The sequence below is a fragment of the Colossoma macropomum genome, unplaced genomic scaffold, assembly GCF_904425465.1.
Source record: "Colossoma macropomum unplaced genomic scaffold, Colossoma_macropomum, whole genome shotgun sequence".
NCBI lineage: Eukaryota > Metazoa > Chordata > Actinopteri > Characiformes > Serrasalmidae > Colossoma > Colossoma macropomum.
Genome location: NW_023494802.1, coordinates 4040851 through 4060259, shown reverse-complemented (window position 1 = coordinate 4060259; position 19409 = coordinate 4040851). Strand labels below are relative to the sequence as shown.

At 37.2% G+C, this 19409-nt stretch overlaps 1 protein-coding gene across 1 annotated transcript in view; it reads right to left on the bottom strand.

Annotated features, from left to right (window-relative positions):
- The window catches only part of nup210 (nucleoporin 210), a 42443-nt gene extending 33376 nt beyond the window's left edge, over window positions 1-9067 (bottom strand). The window contains exons 1-6 of the mRNA XM_036591707.1: window positions 8460-9067; window positions 6578-6714; window positions 6031-6162; window positions 3419-3515; window positions 1884-2034; window positions 1029-1161 (exon numbers count right to left, since the gene is read on the bottom strand). Coding sequence (XP_036447600.1) covers window positions 1029-1161; window positions 1884-2034; window positions 3419-3515; window positions 6031-6162; window positions 6578-6714; window positions 8460-8617 — 808 coding nt within the window. The 5' untranslated portion in view covers window positions 8618-9067. The remainder of the gene's footprint in view (window positions 1-1028; window positions 1162-1883; window positions 2035-3418; window positions 3516-6030; window positions 6163-6577; window positions 6715-8459) is intronic.
- Between the last annotated feature and the right edge of the window lie 10342 nt (window positions 9068-19409).

Sequence of the window (19409 nt, the reverse complement as noted above, 5' to 3'; positions counted from 1 at the left end):
TGTGACTACTTAATAACTCAGTTTGAAGTGTGATTGGGGCATGGTTTGCACGATAATAAAATGGTGGCTATAAGCTTCCTTAACTTTTTAGCTACATTATAGCATATCATATATCCAGTGCAAAACTAAAGAAGCAAATTTTAGACACCAAACATGATGTGGCTGACTGATTACAGGAGAAACTGTAGTAATTTCAGAACAGCTTCAATTAATCGATCAGTCAGGAAAAGAAAAGGTGCAGCTAGCAGTCTGTCAATTACTATATATGTCACACCATGTACAACTCTCTCTAGAAATTAAAAACACAAGGATTATTCCTCCTTTTACACCAAGCCTACCCAATCTTGTAAACCATATTTACATTTTACTTTTATTCATATCAACAGATCTGTGTGAAAGGTGCCAAAACAATAAAGGAAAAAATGTATGAACAAATCTACACAAATTGCATAGTGAGGAAATTACTATTAACTTTACACTGCAATTCAAATTATTCCTCCTTTAAACAATAATGCAATAATAGCGCACAAGCAGCGGCTCAGTTTAGAGGAAAACACAGCTCATTCCTTCATCCAATAGTGTTTATTTCACTAAACCAAATCAGAGCTAGCTGAAAAGCAGACAACACACCATTTCTAACTTTTGACTATTTTACTGCAGTTTGCTCACCATTCTGAACTTTTGCTGTTTTCTAGCTTGAATGCATTTTCTCTAGTTGCTCCTAAAGGACAGTCATGCTTGGTTCTATGTCTTTTTAGAATTTGTTAGTAAAGCGTTCCCATATTTTTACTTTTTATCCTGTACTGTAGTCTCAGGCATTTGTGTTTTCCCACTTTCAGTGAGGTGATATAAATGAAGAGCGCAAGCATCACCAGGATAATCAATCAATAACAAGATTCTCTGCCAACAAACTTTTATTATAGACATTACTGATAATATCGATTAGCTGTTTCAGCCCTAGAAATTGTGCAAATTAAATTTTGGACTAACTGATAATTTTATCTGAAACTATTATAGGAAAAATGTACCTGTGATCTTTCCTTGGCGGATTTTCTGAACCTTGTATTTGATGGAGGTGCCGGCGAGCAGGTAAATGTCGTAAGCAGGGCTCAGGAGGATGTTCTCAAGAATGAGCAGTCTTACTTCAGCAGCTCCAACATTCTTTAAAAACACAGGAGAATACCATCAGTTAACAACTGTACAGATCTACCAAGCTAAAGAAGTTATCTAAAATAATCAGAAATGTTTCACAAGATGTGAACTGTCTGTTTTTCAAACTTCTACAAATTTCTGATCACAATATACAACTCTGCCTTGCTTAATTTAGTCTTTCCTTCTACAAAGAAGATTTATAGATTTGGGGACAGAGATTAGGGAAGGTGCAAAAGGTAACTTATTGTATAAAATTCTTTAAAATATATAACAGTATAACATTATTATAGCATATCATACTAGGATTAAAGGTTTTTATAGAATAATTTTGATGCTCATAACCCATAATTATCCCAAAAACAGTAGTGCACATTACCTAGGTATATTACATATACCTTAAGCATAGTAAGAGATAGCTGATAGGGTTAAGGATTTTGCCTATACAGTGCAGCTGGTCTAGCTCTACTCTCTAAAATCACTGAAGCGAGTGAGAAACCAATATTAAGCAAGACTGGCTATTTATAGTAACTCAGCCTATTGGGAGAAGAGCCCATTGCTGAGATTTTAAAGAAAAAGAGTTTTACTTTCTGTCTCTCTGCCTCTCTGACTCACTCTCGTTTCAACCATCAGAAAATTCAAAAGGAAAAGAGCATCAAAAATTCAGGAGGAACTTCAGCAGAACTGGAATCACAACAGCGATGACACACAGCGGAGGAGAGAAAGAGACTCACTGTATAAAGAGCCTCCTGGATTTTGGCTTTCAGTTTTGCGTGGCCAGTTTTGATGCCTGACACCAAGATGATATCTCCTTGCTTTCCTACTCTCTCCATCTCAGAGATGTAACTTGGCGGAGTGTAGGTTGACTCAGAGAATTTGAGGACTCTGTAAAAAGAAGTACACTTGAATTTTGCAACCTCTCATATAGTAAACCTTATCATGATACAGTTACAATAATCTTCATAACACAGCCACTGCACATATTTTATATTTAACTTCAGAAATGTACAACGATTGTACAATTGTATAACTGCAATATTAATAATGTAACTCTACATAACACATTGCCCATCTTATCTGCAGATTAATACTGTGTATTGTATATCTTACGGGCATTTTAACATATGTTGGGCACTTTCCCAACACGCCCAGGACCGACTCTGGCCTTGCTTGTGGGGGGGGGGAGCTTATTGTTACAGGTTTGTTGTCATAACAACAACAAATGCACAATTCCAAACATCACCTCTGTGAGACTGTTTTTTTTCAACAGATCATAGGTTCATACCTTTGTTTTTGACAATAAATAGGCAGCAATTAACAACAGACTCAAATTTATTTTTGTGTACTTTAAGTAGCCCCACTAAACTAGGGCTGAACGATTTGGGGAAAGTATCTAATTGCAATTTTTCTGATCAATATCGTGACAGCGATTTAAATTAAGGTTTTCTTGTAAAATTAAGATCCAGGCCTGTCATTTTGGCCAAGAAGACCAGCATATCCACCTGAGGCTTGAACACTGGACACACTGCGCCAGACCGCCAGTTAGTTGTGGTTGTCATGTACAGGCGAGCTAGACCAATCAAAAGCAGTCAAACACACACGTTAACACCTAGCTCACTTATAAGTAGCTCACAAGTTCTGAGTTATTAGGTTAAAATGTCCTACTTAAAACTTAATAATGTAGCCTCCTATATAAATTGCAGCTCTTTTTGAAATTTTGATATAAAAATGATAAATCTTTCAGCACTAACTCCAACTGGGCCTGTCACAGGTATTACATAATCACCTAATTATTTGAGATAATCGCAATTATTGCAGGTATCGATGCATTCCTGTATTGCATGAAGTCAATCAGTGAATGAACAACGGGTTTTTAAAACAGTATATTACCATCTCTGGGGGCTGTTACTGCAGTAACTTGGTTAGTAGTCACCATGTACAGGCCTACTTGGTAGGACATGTACAAGATGCCTGTTTTATGACACTCTCTGTGCATGCACTCACACTAGTTTCTATTTCCTTCCTTGCCATTACAAAACGGAGAAACATAACAAAATTGAACTGCGTCTCATTACTAAACAAACAGTGTCACAAGCGGACAGCTCTCGCATGCAGCAGAGCACCAAGTGATCCTCAGATCACTAGTTTCAGGAGAACCAGGGACAGGTTCTCTGGCTCCCCTTTTGCAATTGCACCAATAAATAACTCATGCATTTGTACTTCATAAACGAAAGACATTGATTCTGGTTAAAAACTCTTCATCTTTTACCGTAGTGAGTTGTAGGAATCAGGGTAAGTAGTCATTTCTGTCCCCTTCACGAGGCTCCAGTCGAACACGAGTCCAGCTAAAGTACTGAATGTGTTTCCTGCACAAACACAATGAACATTTAATTGAACACCACATTGAAATTGAAACAAATGTTTTAGAGTATTGTAATTAGTATATAATAGAATTATAATTATTAAATAAAGTGCACACATTTATTGGCCAAAAGAATATTCATAAGCTAAGCCTAAGAAAATTTATTTTGAAACATAGAAAAACAGCTTGGTACATTGTTTGTTGTGTGTATTTAACTACAGTACAGGGATGCACAGATACGGGAATTCTGGGACGATGTCGATATCTGAGGTGGGCAGCATGATGATATTTTGTTGTACTTGTGATACACTATAATGCATTTCTGAGCATACTGTCGGTATTGTCTGCATTTCAAGAGCACTGACCGCATGTTTCATTGTGACAAACGCATAATTAGTCCTGTTTAACTTGATTTAGTGCAGCACAGTATGTCAAATGCTGAAAATGAAACATTGTATATGCAGTTTTTGACAGCAGTTTTTCAATGTGATAATACAACTACATTTTTCTCTGTGTCAAAAAATTGTTATACATATCATTCTATCAAGTACCGTGATCCACTAATTTTTCCATATCACCCATCCCTATGGGATATCTTCCATTCATGAATCTGTGGGTGGGTAATATGATTACATTCCATGTTATCCTTTTAAATTATGTCTCAATGTAGTTTTCTGGGTATTTCACGGGTATCATTACTGACCAACCGCATGTTTTATAACAAAGAGAGCAATTAGTTCTGTTAAACTGGATTTAGTGCTGTTTTACTGGTGCATTTTGTCATTTGTTTAGCATTAGAGAAATGTGCATTTATTAGTAGATGGTTGGAAGCTCACCAAAATAATAATAATATTTTAATGTAGTGTCGGTTTGAATCACCAGTCAAATTCAGACGTTAGTCCAACCCTAAATAATTCAAAATTATCTGCCAATATTAATTTGACTCATTGTGCATCTCTTCTACTAGATCTTTCGATCACATTTGTGTATTTAGTGTACTGTTCTGTAGAATTTTACACTGTAGTGAAATTTGTAATGAAATAATTGAATCATTTTGAGATTCCTGTAATGGCCACTTAGCAGTACAAGTTTCTTTACTGGAATGGCTCTTACTGACCTCACATGCAATAGCCAAGCAGTGCTGTACAGAGGTCACTGCACCATTTAAAAAATGTTCCATATCAAACTGACAGAGAATAATGCAGGAACTTGAAAAGAACACTTGGCTAGACAAGTTGACATACAAGTCAGACTAGTTAAGCAAGTGTCCTCACTACGGAATACGTAAACTCATCAGTTGCCTTGAAAGAAAAACAGAAAACCATGAGGATTACTACAAACAACACCACATGATACGCTGCCTTAAGCCTGCTGCTGTAGTGTTGAAGCTGCAGCTCTGAACACTGTGAGGCCACAAAAGCAGTGCAAACACAACTTAATGCCTCAACCAAAGCCTTGTTAAACAAAAAAGGCTTGCTTCAGGTCATCCTCTTAATAACCAAAATAATTTTTATTTCAGTAATGCATTTACATTCTGTGCTTTACCTTGTCCAAATAAGAAAATTAACAAACACTCTTATACCAACTCTTTGGTGTGAACAACATCTGATGTCTGATTCTATAAGAAATGCTTATGATATGTCACCCAAGAGTTTTCTAGTGAGGAACAGTTTTAAAAATAATCTGGGCCTAGCACTGAGATATAATATGCAGTAGACATGCCAAAGAGGGCAAAACAACTAAAACTCCAAGCAATACATCATCAAAATCCTATCAAAACCAATTATATTATCTTATCAACAGGGGAACGCAAATTTGAGCCCCAGTGATGCTACAGCAATCTGTGATAAGGAGTCAAAGAGATGCGGTGGCACTTTACATGACTTGGAGGAAGCTTGTGTTTGGCTTCACTCTCCTAACACTGGTGGTATCCTGTGATTGGGAGAGTCCTAACTAGTGGGTGGAATTGGGCACGACTAAATTAAGGGGGAAACTGGACCCCCCCCCCTTAAAAAAATTAATTAATTTTGAAAAATCTTTCTTTTTTGTTTTTTTTTTTTTCTTTAAAACATCATTTGAGTACATCAGCTGCCTTTTATATTGGGTAAAGATGTCATGGACCAATAGAAACGGGTCAAAAATAAATTTTCATTATGTTAATGTACATTAAAAAGTAAGTACGTTTTTGTCTTTTTCTGTAAAATTACATAGATAGTTAGATACATAGTTTTGAATGGACAATACACAATGATGATGTGATGAGAGTCCAAAAGTTGGATATAATTCAAAAGTATCAACAGTCACTTATTTCAAATGTTTATTTACAGAATGCGTCAAGTGCCCATTGGCTTCTATTACAAATGTGTTTGGAGTCAGTTTTTTCAGTTCTTTTCTAAGCACAGGAAAACACATTAAAACTGTCATACATGGTAATACACCATAAAACACAGAAACAGACAGAGATTAGGTTGAAAACACTGGACTAGTCCTTAAACTTTTTGCTGAGCCGCTGCACTCACCTTCCGAATCCAGTGCGTGGATCTTCAGCTCCAGAGGAGAGTCCTCCAAGTGGAGCTCCCGTGTGGTGGAGACAATCTGAATCTCACTGATAATGTCCACGATGGCATCACAGCGCAGTACCTGGCCCGTCACTGCAATAGTTTGCCAAAAAATCAAATGTACACTATTGTTCCTTTACCCCAAATGTAGTGAATGAGCCAAGGCATGCTTGGTGTCCAAGATTTGCTTCTTTAGTTTTGCGCTGGAGCTTTCCAACACGATATAATGTTGTCCACAAAACTGGACAAATTTCAGTCTCCAGAGCAGCTGCTACTATTGTTTTTAGCTAAGCAACATAATTTGTCCACTTTTAATGTATGTTTTAGTGTCAGAAACCACATAAGCAAGATTAACAACACAGTTTGAGGCAAGTATATGATGATTTAGGCATGCAGTTAGCATGATGCTAACTCATAAGATATACAGTACTATTACTTGATAGCTAAATTAGCTTTGTAGCTCCAATGCAAAACTAAAGAAGGACTCTAAAGAGTAGGTTTTACTCACCAATGTCCTCAGCTAAGATAATACTGGTCAGTCTGGAGGGCTGCGTGGAGCGGGCCTGAAGCACAGCTCTGTGGGAACACTGACGCTCGTCCACATCCACAGCCTCAATACTGGCCACTTCCGGTCTGTTCGAGGACCTGCAGATCAACAACAACAGATTTATTTTAACCTATATTATGACAAACTCAAAGACTATTTTTATGATGTTCCACACTTTTCTCCTTTGCCGGACCCTGACATAGCAGAGCAAATGGACTGCTTCTTCTAACACTGATGTCCCTTAGCCATTTCACGAATCATCTTTGCAGCAGGATAACTAATTTACAGAATGTGTCACACAGTGCTATATTGAGGCAAAAGAGGATGATATATACAGACTGCACAGACTTTCCCTCTTTGTACTTCAACTCGTGTATGTTTTAGCAACGACCCCAAAGCAGTCATCAGTTTTTTAGCTCACTGTAATGAAAATACAGCATTCACTTAAACAATGCATGCTACTGTAAATATACACTGAAAATATAAAAAATACAAACTCTACTCTGACACAAGCACATGAGTCTTTATTATGCTTAAATTATTATAAAGTTTTAACGGATGTAATCTTTAAATCAGACATTCCATGTCCCTGATGATATTTATAGTTATTTATAGTTTACAGTAAAGATTTAAGCCACATTACATCACACTAAGCTTTTTGACCATATTGTAGATATCAGCACTGATCAGCTGTATGTTTCATTACAAAAACAGAATAATTGGTCTTGTTTAACAGTATTTACCAGCACTGTATGTGAAACAATAAAATCAAGTTTACAGTTTAATAGTATTTTTAAATGTGGCACTGCTGAGGCTTCATCTTTTCAAACATTAGAAAGCCTAAATATTGTGACGTATATTGTGTACTATGAAAATGAAGTATCGAGTAAAGCTAAGGTCTAGTATGGCAAAAAATCGTTTAAAAAGTTGACATGAATGCCCTGCACATTAAATAAGTTCTGGCTGATTTTTTTATTTTTATGATGGCACCTGGTATGTATATATGCAGTAAGAATTTCATCGTACAGTGCAACCTGTTTCTCTGCGCATGACAATAAGGATGTGAATCTGCAGCCTATCATGTCTGTAGCGGGCTACACCTACATTTGAAAGATTTGAAAGTGCCACAGGAAATGAGGCATCACATCCAGAAGACGGACAGACACACATGCCTGGCCTTGTTTCAGTGGTGACAGTAAGCCAATATTGCACAACAAACTGATCAAGAACAGAATATGCAGGCTTATTACTTATAAAAGATCCTTACGCAGTGAGAGCACAATGACCTTTCTGAAGTCAAAGTAAACATCTTATTCGGTCAATGAAATAATGAATGAATGACTGAATTAGAAGTACTTCAACTTGAAAAGTGAAGAAAAGTATCAGATGTGATCAACTCCATTACTGAGTTTCCCAAAGGACTGCAGAACATCCAGCATCTATCAGCCTAGGAACTGAAGTTTAAGCTCTAACAGAATGAAATTAAACTCAGAAAAAGGAATTAAAGACGTCTTCAGACGTCTGGTTCCTATCACCACCACTGTGAACAAGTCTGACTTGGCAAGGACAGAGCATTTCACACCACTGTGCATGACTTTGTTTACATCCTACTGTTGGAATCGTGCAGAAAACCCCTTTAAGAACTAAATGTGAAGAACTGTAATGAAGCTGAGGGAAAGTAAACCTTACTTCACACATACACCTGAGTAGAAGTAGAAGTGAAAGTATCATATAAAAATACTCAGAATATTCAAAATGGTCACTTAACTCCACTGAACTATCTTTAATTGGTTACTGCCCACCTTTTTTTTTCTACTGAGGGGGTCTCATATCTCCCACTTACCATCTGTAGCACCCTTCAGTGGCCTCCAGTGTAAAGTTGATTTTCGTACTTCTGGCAAGAGGTAGCAGGACTTTGGGGATATTCAGCTTAGCAGCTTTAGAGCAGTAGCAGTGGCAGAAGAGCACCAACAGGAACACGACAGCTTCACATTTCGCCATTATTGCTACTTATTATAGCTTCAAATTCACTCTAATGCAACCACACAGAGGTCAAAACTCAGACTTATCTCAAACGTGAGAGAAACGTGGGCGCCTGCAGCCTGTCATACACTGTCCACTGCACATGGTCAGCATGTCCAAGTCGAAACGAGAATAAAAGTTGTAAATGAGAGCCCGACTGCGGCGCTTTGAGGTAAAATAAGTAGCTCATACAAACTTCCAGTCTCCTCAGTAGCCGCGACCGTTAATTCACTACTAGAATACCAACTTCTTCACATATTCTCCGGTTCAAAAAGCAAAACAAATGTAGAAAACGCGTCTAGGTAAGTGCAAACAACCTGACCGTTTCTTAAGGTCAGTTTATATTCAGTGAATTTTCAACTACAATTATTTTATTGCCGCACGAGTCGCGTGGAAATACCCGCCATTGAGTTACAAGGTATCAAAGCGGTCGTGGTGCATGCTGGGAAACGTAGGCCGGAGGTCAGATATCAGATGACGATTTTCTTTAAAGTGACACACACCGGCCCCTGAAGCTGTGTCCAGCAGTGCCGCTCCAGGGCGCATATTTCACCACACTTCTCTGAATGAAAAAGCTGCTCTGGGATCAGCTTCTGACTTCTAAATGTAACACCGCCTGTTCTTTTAAGACGCCACGTTATTTGAGCTCCGGTTTACATTAAGAGGAATCCTCATTTGCAATGTAGAAATTAAAGGGGAACTCCACCGACTGTTCAGAATTTCTGCATAATTAAATGGTTCAGAAGTAAACAAAGTCATTCAGAGTGGTTTGGTGTGAAATGCTCTGTTCTAGAGAAGGGACTGAATCGGAATTGTTCACAGTGGTGGTGATAGGAACCAGACGTCTGAAGAGTTCCATGCCTACCTCAAAAAAAGGTCATTAAATTTAGTGATTATGAATACGCTGCCGACGACGTCTGTGAACAGCTACTGACATTTAAACATAATACTATACTATATAATAATACTGTGTATTCTTTTAAAACATCATTTTATTTAACCTTGGGTTACGTTGAGAGGAATCCTCAGTTGTAGTGTAGATAAGGGAGAAATAAAGGGAAACTCCACTGATTGTTCAAAATTACTGCATAATTAAATCATTAGGATGTAAGCAGAGTCATTCAGAGTGGTTTGATGTGAAATGCTCTGTTCTAGACTCACAGTGGTGGTGATAGGAACCAGACATCCAAAAAGTTTCATGCCTACCTCGCAGAAATGAATGAAAATAAAAAATACAAAAGAAGTAGGCTTGTAAAACATTAAAAGCAAATACTACTACTACTACTACTACCACTACTACTACCACTACTACTACTACTACTACTAATAATAATAATAATAATAATGACAGGCTTTGAAATAACACACACACACAAAAAAACAATTAGCAAAAATTCTCCATCATCCAATCATTCAGATGTAAACAAAGTTTTTTAGAGTCGTATGATGTGAAATACTTCATTGCTTCATCAAATACTTTCCTCAATGTCTAACCACGGTTGGCCTGAGTTACTTGTCCAATGTCTGATGTAAAGCAGTTGGTGTGATAGAAAGTAGTAATAGAAATTTAGGGGGTTCAAGTCCTCCAAGATGTTCAGGCTTTTGGAGGGTAGCTAATTTGATTCAAGGCTTTTGGTGTTTCCAGTAGAACTTAGTGATTACACTGTCGAGAGAGGAGAACTTGCCTGACGGTGGGGTAACAGGGGTCATAGAGAACAGATCATTGATTTTATGGGAGACTATTCATTTTAACTGCTGAGATTTGGCCAATTAGAGATAGTGGTAGTTTGTTCCATTTTTCTAGATTATCCTTTATTTCTTGCATTAAAGGTATATACTTACGTTTCTACAAATCATTTATGTTTAAAAAACATGAATACCAAGATATTTAATATTTAGATTGTGTGATAGATGGCATATCTTGGCTTCCGCCATCCCAGCTGAGGCAGAAACTCAGATTTAGACCAATTAATGGAGCAGCCAGACACCCTGCTATATTTGTTAATTAGATCATGGACTGATGGGAGGGACAGTGAAGGATTAGTGATATATAGTAAAACATCTTCTGCATAGAGACTGATTTTATGGTGGTAGGACTTTGTATACCTGAGATTTTATCACACTGTCTGATGGAAGCAGCCAAGGGTTCAATAAAATGACAAAACGAATTGGGTGATAAAGCACATTCTTGTTGACTTCCTCTTTGTAACCGAAAGGGTTTGGATATGTGTCTATTTGTTGAGACAGCGGCAGAAAGTGAGTTGTGTAATGTTTTTATCCAGGTGATGAAATGTGGGCAGAATCTGAAGTGTTTAAGAGAGGTGAAGAGAAAGGACCACTCTACCCTATCAAACACCTTTTCAGCATTCAGGGATGCTATTATACACAGTGATACATTTGGAGAGTTTTCACTGTTATATTTCTGAATTAGCTTTAATAGTCTACGTGTATTCTCTGAGGACTGTCTGCATTTAATGAACCCAGTTTGATCTGTGCTTATGAGATTGGATATCATTGATTCTGATCTAATAGATAAACCCTTACTTATGATTTTTATTTCTGACCTGATTAGTGAAATGGGACGAAAGGTAGAGCAATCATTGGATTTTTTTATTTCGTTTTAAGAAAAGTGTGATCCTGTTACTTTTTTGTTAGTTATAAGAGCTAATGCTTTTGTTATTATTTTTGTGTCAGCATATTTTATATAGCTGTTATCGGAAGAAAACCTTGTATCTCCAAAATGATTACAGGAAAAGTATAAAACGTACTTTACTTTCAATGTAAGTCAATGGAACCAGACGATTTTTCCAAGTCATTTTGGGCCATTTTTTTCAGTCCATTCATCATGAAATTTACACACAATTTAAAGAGCAACAGGCCTTTTCAAATTAGACCAAAAACTAAAAAACAGCAAAAATGGAGATATGAGGTTTTCTTCTAACAGCAGTGATATGTTTGTCTAATTTTGCCCATATATCTATGTAACAATGCAACAACATATTTCTAAGATATAAAAAACAAAAACACAAAAAAACTAAACTGAATCAATTCTAATTACACAAACTGATCTGATTTTAGATATGAGGCTCTTTTGCTACGTTCCTGACAAATGGGAGCTTCATGAATCTAAGTGTTCGAGCAAATTCAGCTGTTTGAGATCAGAAAAATGGATGCTCACAGTATGCCAGCAGTTGTTTGTCTGCTCTATATAAAAAGCTCTTAGAAGGTGTTTGAGCATTTGGTTTATAAAGTGCTTTATTTACTTGAAGCAGATGTAGACTTTAGCGATTCACTGTTAACACACTGCCCACAAACTGTGGTCAAAAGTCTTAGAACTAAACTGTAAGTGCTATAATTTCTAAATGCTGAAACTAAAACAACCAAACATCTGTAACACTGTATAAACACAGGAGAAGCTTGGCAGGAAATTTTCGGTTTAGTGGTCACATATCTATAGTCAAATGTGTACATTCAAATTCTTAGTCAGCTTATCTCTGGTTGGTTTATGAGAAAGTAAATCAGTGCCATTTATTACAGTCAGTCTCTGTATTTATTCTTTCTTGCAGATTCATCCACATATGCAGACATTATTTTATCCTGTTCACTTGGAGATGCATGAGTTTAATTACTTAGAATGCATTCAATTACAGAATCACTCAAATAAGCAACTTAGACAGCACATAACCTGTTTAAATAATAATATTCCAACTGATAAGAGATTAGATGCTGCCTTTAAAAGACAACATACTCATCAGGAATTATCAGAAACATTTATTCTAGCTGCCCCTAGAGGTCACTGACTGCCATCGTACTGTTACCACATCCATCTCCACATGCTGAGAGGAGAACAGGCACATTTGTCTAACACTTCTGGAAAACAGATGTTATTTATGAAAACTGTGTACTTTTATTTTTAAGAAATTGTGATTTTACTGAAAGAATATAAGGAGCCCATAACTTCCACGTTCTTTTATTTTTTTTCTCACAATGTTTGTGTAGTTTTATGTATCATTATTCATTTTACATAGAGATTTACCCTTCAGGATTAAACATGCTGTTTTTGTTACTGTGCCTTTAATAGTGTTATATCACCACTGTCGAATGAAAAACAAGCATCTCCGAAATAATAACTTTACAGGACAGGGCAAAAGCACTCCTACCTTTCAATGTAAGTCAATGTAAAGGGATTTTGTCCCAAGTAATTTTAGAGCATTTTTATTGGTCTATTCATCATGATTTTTTACACAATGTAAAGGACAGCTGGTATGTTGAAATGATGAAAACTAAAAATTGACAAACAATGGAGATACATGGTTTTCTTTGGACAGTGACAATAGGTAAATGAGCTCTGTTCTGATCGGCTGTCCTGTATTATGTCTCATTCAACGGCAGTCTGGGCCAAAATACTCGGCATGAATGAGTGGAGCTAAACTGCAGGCTGAACAGGTGATGTCACAAAAACAATGAATTCAAAACTGCAATAGTTCCCATTGTGGAATAAAGTTTTTAGATTTTAACAAGGTTTACATACTACATCAAACTCGTTTATTTAAAAAGGGAAGGAAATAGAGTTTTTCATGATATGGGGCCTTTAAGTTCTCTGAAAAGAAATGCAACTAAAGTTCAATGAATGGGACAAATATTACTTACAAACCTTAGAATGTTTGTACTGTTTTACTTTAAAACTAAACATTTACTTGAGTTGAAGTCAGTTTGTGGACATTGCTTGAAATGACATTGTTCATTGACTTTAACAAGTGAGGTGAAGTGAAAAAGTGAGGCAATCTGTCTAACTTCTAAATCTCTTTTAAGTACGTGTTACGTGAGTTTACAGTGTCCAAAAAAATCAGTTTCCAGTCTAATCAGAATAGAGCCACACAAGTCATGGGAAAAGACAGGGGGGGCCCAATAGTGGTCATATTTTCCACTCTCACATGGACGTGGAATACGGTTTATCACTCACATCTCAGATGATCTTGAAAAACAAGAAGAATGTTTTTATTTCTAGCATTTAGAATAACAGCTTACAGCCTGCTTTAAAACTTGTGGGAAAACTGTGGGCTCATTGATATTAGAGTTGTGTTAATGTTTATAACATGCTGTTCACTCACCAGTCCATACAGTCAAACTATAGAAACTCAGCTACAGAAATAGCCCATTTAGTATCCCTTGTTTTTGTGATTAGGCAGCCAATCAGAACAGAGGTCATTTACATATATCAATCTTAAAGGCACAGTAACAAAAACAGCCTGTTTAATTCTGAAGGATACAGAGAGGTTGGAAAATCTAATGTAAAAATTAATTGTGATTGTTTTTGGTACATAAAACTACACAAATGTTATCAGAAAAATAAAATATACTCCTCACTACATACAATCCATTTGTAGAAATTAAGCTGCTGATTTGAATTTGTTGTTCATCCTGAAGCAGTTTAGCCCCTCCTACTAACACTAGAGGGTTTCAGCCTCTACTGCGTTTTGAATAAGGCACAATAGAGGGCCAATCAGAACAAAAGAGATCCTTCACATACAGTCGTTTGGCCGCACCTGGTGAAATGACATGTTTTGTACATTTTCTAAATGAAAATAAGTTAATTCTCTACAGACAACACATTTCTGCACATTTTTATGCACATTTTCTATTCATTTGCCATATTTAATATATTTTGCAAAAGTTATGGCACTTTTTAAAGGTCTATTTAATGTTGTATTTTTCATCCAATATGTTCAACTCAGCAAACAAAATGAAATTGTGCACTAAATTGGGAGATAGTAATGAAATATAAAGTAAAACCAGGCGTGTGCAAACCTGGACGTATGTTTTGTAACCCAGTTTTTTAATTTACATTTTGCACAGCGTCGCAACTTTTTTTGAAAACAGGATTGTGCACAAAGTGACACAAACACAAGTGGGCCTCAAAAAAAAATAGTAAATGCAGCAAAAATGTAGGATATGGGCTCTTTAAGGTGTTGATTAACTTCTTTTGTATGTTCAAATAAATACAAGCATAGAGAGTCTCTGCTGTCTATGTTTGTATTATAATAGCATTTAGTATTGGAGGTGCTTTATGGCCGGTAGTTTAAAAACATTAAAAAAGGTGTAAATTCATGCCGCTCTTCATTGAGTTAAAAAGCTTTCATTATAACGTGGCTATGGACAATAAATCTCTCACATGTTTCGGCATGAGCCGGCGTGACACTCCCAGGGGGATGTTTTGTCCATAGCCATGTTAAAATAAATACTTTTAAACTCAATGAAGAGTGCCACAGATTTTCAAGCTTCTTTTGTATGTTACTGTTTTTCAGTGTGTTTGAGTGGGTCTGAGTGAGTGGGTGTATGTAATGTGTCCAGCAATGATGTAAAATGTTGGAAAAGGCTCCAGTGACAAATGACGCTCATGAAGCTCATGAAGCTTGGTGACCCTCTCATGACTCAGATGGAACCCATGACCTCAATACAAAGGGACTTGATGCAGAACTGACCTCATCCACAGGGAGTCCAGGGAGCTGCCGCTTTCCAGAGATGTGTGCGAGATAGTTTCATGCCAGTTCCAGCAGTGGAGTCAAGCTGCCTTCAACGAGATTCAAAAAAAGGATTAAATGGAGCTCAGGAATGATAAGATGTGCTGCCCTGTAGATCACACATGCTTCCAGGATAGATTCAACGTTTGCTGATGGTTTGGAACTTTCTTTTCCTCGCCAGGCCTTAAAGGGGATTTTTCTAAGAATTGTTTCACTCTGCTCAATCACTTAGATGTAGACAAAGTCATTCAGAGTGGTTTAATGTGAAATAGTTCATAATAGAGAAACTGACAGATTTCAGTGGTGGTGATAGGAACCAGGGGTCGCAATATCCACAACACAAATAAAGCCATTTTATTTATTATCCAAAACAACCAGTGAATCTGCATGTGTCTTCTAATTTTTTTAATATGTTATGTTGATTATGATAAAACTGTGATAAACCTGAAATATTGGACCATTTTGCCTTACAATGCCCTCCATGTACCCCTCCGTCATGAACATTTTTCAAAAAATACATTGTAGCCCAAAAACATGTATCGAAACTGTCATAAAACCGTGTCTCAAGCATCACATATTCAGAACCATTTCATATAATATCTCTCTGTGAGGGAGCTTTTAGAGGCGTTAAACTCTACAGACATCTGGTTCCTACCGCCACCACTGTGAACAATTCTGTCTCGATAAGTTTCTCTAAAATGGAGCACTTCATATCAAACCACTCTGAATGACATTGTTTACATACTAATGGTTGAATGAAAATCGGTAAAAAAACTTTTATGATTGTGCTTGTAGCTTGTCGCACACGTACTGGAAGTGTAAATGGGCCAGCCACACTAGGGTCCATACCGGGGGGGGGGTCTGCAGTGAATGGGACAGCTAACAACTTTGCTTATGCAAATTTGCACTGCTTATGCAAATTTACACTGACTCAAAGGCAGCAATAATTTAATGAGGTACATCAACCTAAATCATTAGTCTACGTGGTTAAGACATACACTATGTGGCCAAAAGTATGTGGACGCCCCTCCTAATTGTTGAGTTCAGTTGTTTCAGCCACACCCGTACACCAACACGTGTATAAAATAAAGCACACAGCCTTAGACAAAAACTGGCAGTAGAATGGCCACTTTTGCCACAAGTCAGTTTCTAAAATATCTGCCCCACTAGACCTGCCCTGGTCAACTGTAGGCCACACAAACTCACAGAGCGTGGCTGCCGAGTGCTGAGATCGCCTATCCTCTGTTGTATCATTCACTACACAGTGCCAAACTGCCTCTGGAAGCATCATCAGTGGAAGACCTGTGCGTTGGGAGTTTCATGAATTAGGTTTCCAAGGCCGAGCAGCTACACACAAGCCCAAGATCACTATGTGCAATGCCAAGTGTCAGCTGGAGTGGTGTAAATCACACCACCACTAGAGCAGTGGAAATGTGATCAAAGGAGTGATGAATCACACTTCACAATCAGGCAGGCTAATCAATAATTTTGGGTTTGGCAGATGTCAGGGGAACACTACCTACTGGAATGCATGGTGCTAACAATATGGTTTGGTTGAAGAGCAATAATGGTCTGGGGCTGTTTTTCAGTTTTTGGGCTTGGCCCCTTGAAGTGAAGCGTATTGTAAAGGGTATTGAACAGCATACAAAGACATTTTAGACAATTATAGAACTCTAAAATAGTCTCCAAAGAAAACCTTTTTTTTGCAGATTTAGCACTATTTTATCATTATCAACATTACATATAAAACTCAGAAGATGTGTGTAGATTCACTGGTGGTTTTGGGTAGTAAATAAAATGGCTATATTTGCGTTGATCACCATCACTGTAAAGAAATCTAAGTCAGTAAGTCTCTTGGTAAACCCTTTCACATCACACCATTCTGAATGACTTTGTTTACATTTCACCTACTGAAGTATGGAAGCTCTTCTGTGGAATTCCCCTTTCATTAATGTCTTTTTTAGTGGGTAATCAGAATGACCTTGCTAAGTAACATCAAGTGGTGCTGCCGAGACTCTTCTTGCAAAGAAATCTGCTGTGCCAGCTCTTTTGCTTGTGGCCTGCAGCAAAACCACACTAATTCTTTATAGGCCTGTGTTACTTCCTCTGCTTTTCTTCCATTATAGACCGACTGCACTGATAGTTAACAGACTTAACCTTTGCAAAAGACTCATTTCACAGGCCAGAGAAATGAAAAGGCCATCTGCTACAAGGGCACTTGTCACAAACTGAACGTATACTGAAGAGAATGTGTTCTTTTCAGTGAAGAAAAATGAAGTGCTGCACACTCACAACCACAAAGAATGCAAACTAAAAAAAACTTTAGTTAACAGTGATGTGGGTGCTGAGATTATATTACCATTAGTTTGCACTTTTTTTCCAGACTAGACTCAACCTTTGACCCTTGGGCTGTTGTCATTCTTTTCAGCTTTTATCTTCAGGAACGAGCTCAACAAAGCACATCATCAGTGGTCACTGTTGCAGGAACACGTCCATTCATTAGTGATATCAGTAAGGTTGACCACTGTTCTTCAGTTCCTGCAGTTGGTCGTACGATGGGCCTTGTAAATACCTCCATTTGAATGGCAGCACATTGTTTATTGCTTCCACCTTGTTCCTGCACTACATGATGCCTTGGCTGACTAATGGAACTTCCAGCAAAGAGTGAACAGTCAATATTTTAAATGCTAAGAACATCCTAACATAATAGTGATGTGAGAATAAGTAAAAATAGCAGCAATCTTCATTGTTGGGATCCTTAAATTAGCTTATGCTGATGTTTGTAGTCAATCTGTCAACAGAAATCTGACTTTATGTGAGAGAAAGTCTGAAGATTCTATTTGTCTCTGCTCTTTCTTGAGAGTTTTACGCTCATAACCTTTCTGTTCTTGCTGTATTTTGACATTCACAAACTGCATATTGTAGAAGCTCCTCAGAGACACACGGAACACAGAATGATTAGTCACAGTCAACTGCAGAATTATTGGCACCCCTCAAGAAACTAGGCAAAAACAATCAGGGGAGCATGGGGAGGAACCTAACACAGGGCACAAATTAACACAGACTTTTTACATTGTTAAAAAAGGTCACGCAGTGTGACCTTCTGACCCCATCACTGCATTTCCTAGCCACAGTCTCCCCCCAAAATTCAGAGCAATTTGTAAAGAGATGAGTGCTTTCATGGCATGTAAGTAAATTTTTTCAACACAACAAGTTTTTTCCAGTTACTGAGCTGTTTGTGTAAATAACAAAATCCAACCTTACAATGCTTTAATCACCATCTTGTTGCCTACAATGTACCACTTTTTTAAGCATGTGACAAGCTCACAGCAAGTGCTAGCTAGGCTTAAGTACAGCCTTACTACTACTACATATTTTACTGATGTGTGATGTTTTTTATTTGCTGTCCTACACTAAAGAAAGATAAATCTGTCATTGTTTGACAGTCTCATGTCAGTTCTCATATAAAATTTGATGTATGTGTGTATCTATTGATTGAACTGTCTGTCTATCTTATAGATAGATAATGTACAATGCATTATGGTTGGAAAATATCTTTGTGTCTTACAACATAAAATTATATTGAATTAACTTTGCTTGCACTAATTCATCAGACTTTTCCAGCAGGTGTTAAACTGACCCTCTGTCTATTACAGTTCACCCTACCTATGGGGTAAATTGTAACATTGCACTTCCCATCATTTTCGGTGGAACTGTACATGAATGGTAGGTGCTAGAAACAAAATTCAATTGTTTGTTTATAGCAGAGATGTATATGTTACTTGTATTAAAACATGATTATTCAACAAAAACTAAAATGTTTTAGATTGTGCCTCACTTTCCCCTATATAAGATAATCAGTACATATAAAGATTCAAATGTTACTGAAAAATGTTTGGAGAAATTGCTTACCACTTATCCAAAAGAAATCATTCCTAACACAGTGTTGTTTTAGTTTCAGAATAATATATTCTTTTAAAAACAAATGGGCAAAATTATTTTGGGGGAAAATCTTTTCCTTTCTAGTTTCCAGGGGCTCCATTGTTATCTATGACTATTTCCTGTTTTCTTGCAGTTATACACACTTAAAATGTCTCTGTCATCCATCAACAGGACTAAAACCAAACAGCTGTCAACTCAAATGCGAGAAGGTTGTGGACCTGCAGAAATCAGGAAATGGTTATAAAACATGAGTGAAAATGATTGAATGACATTATGAAAGATATGAAACAGCCAGGAAGAGAATGCTG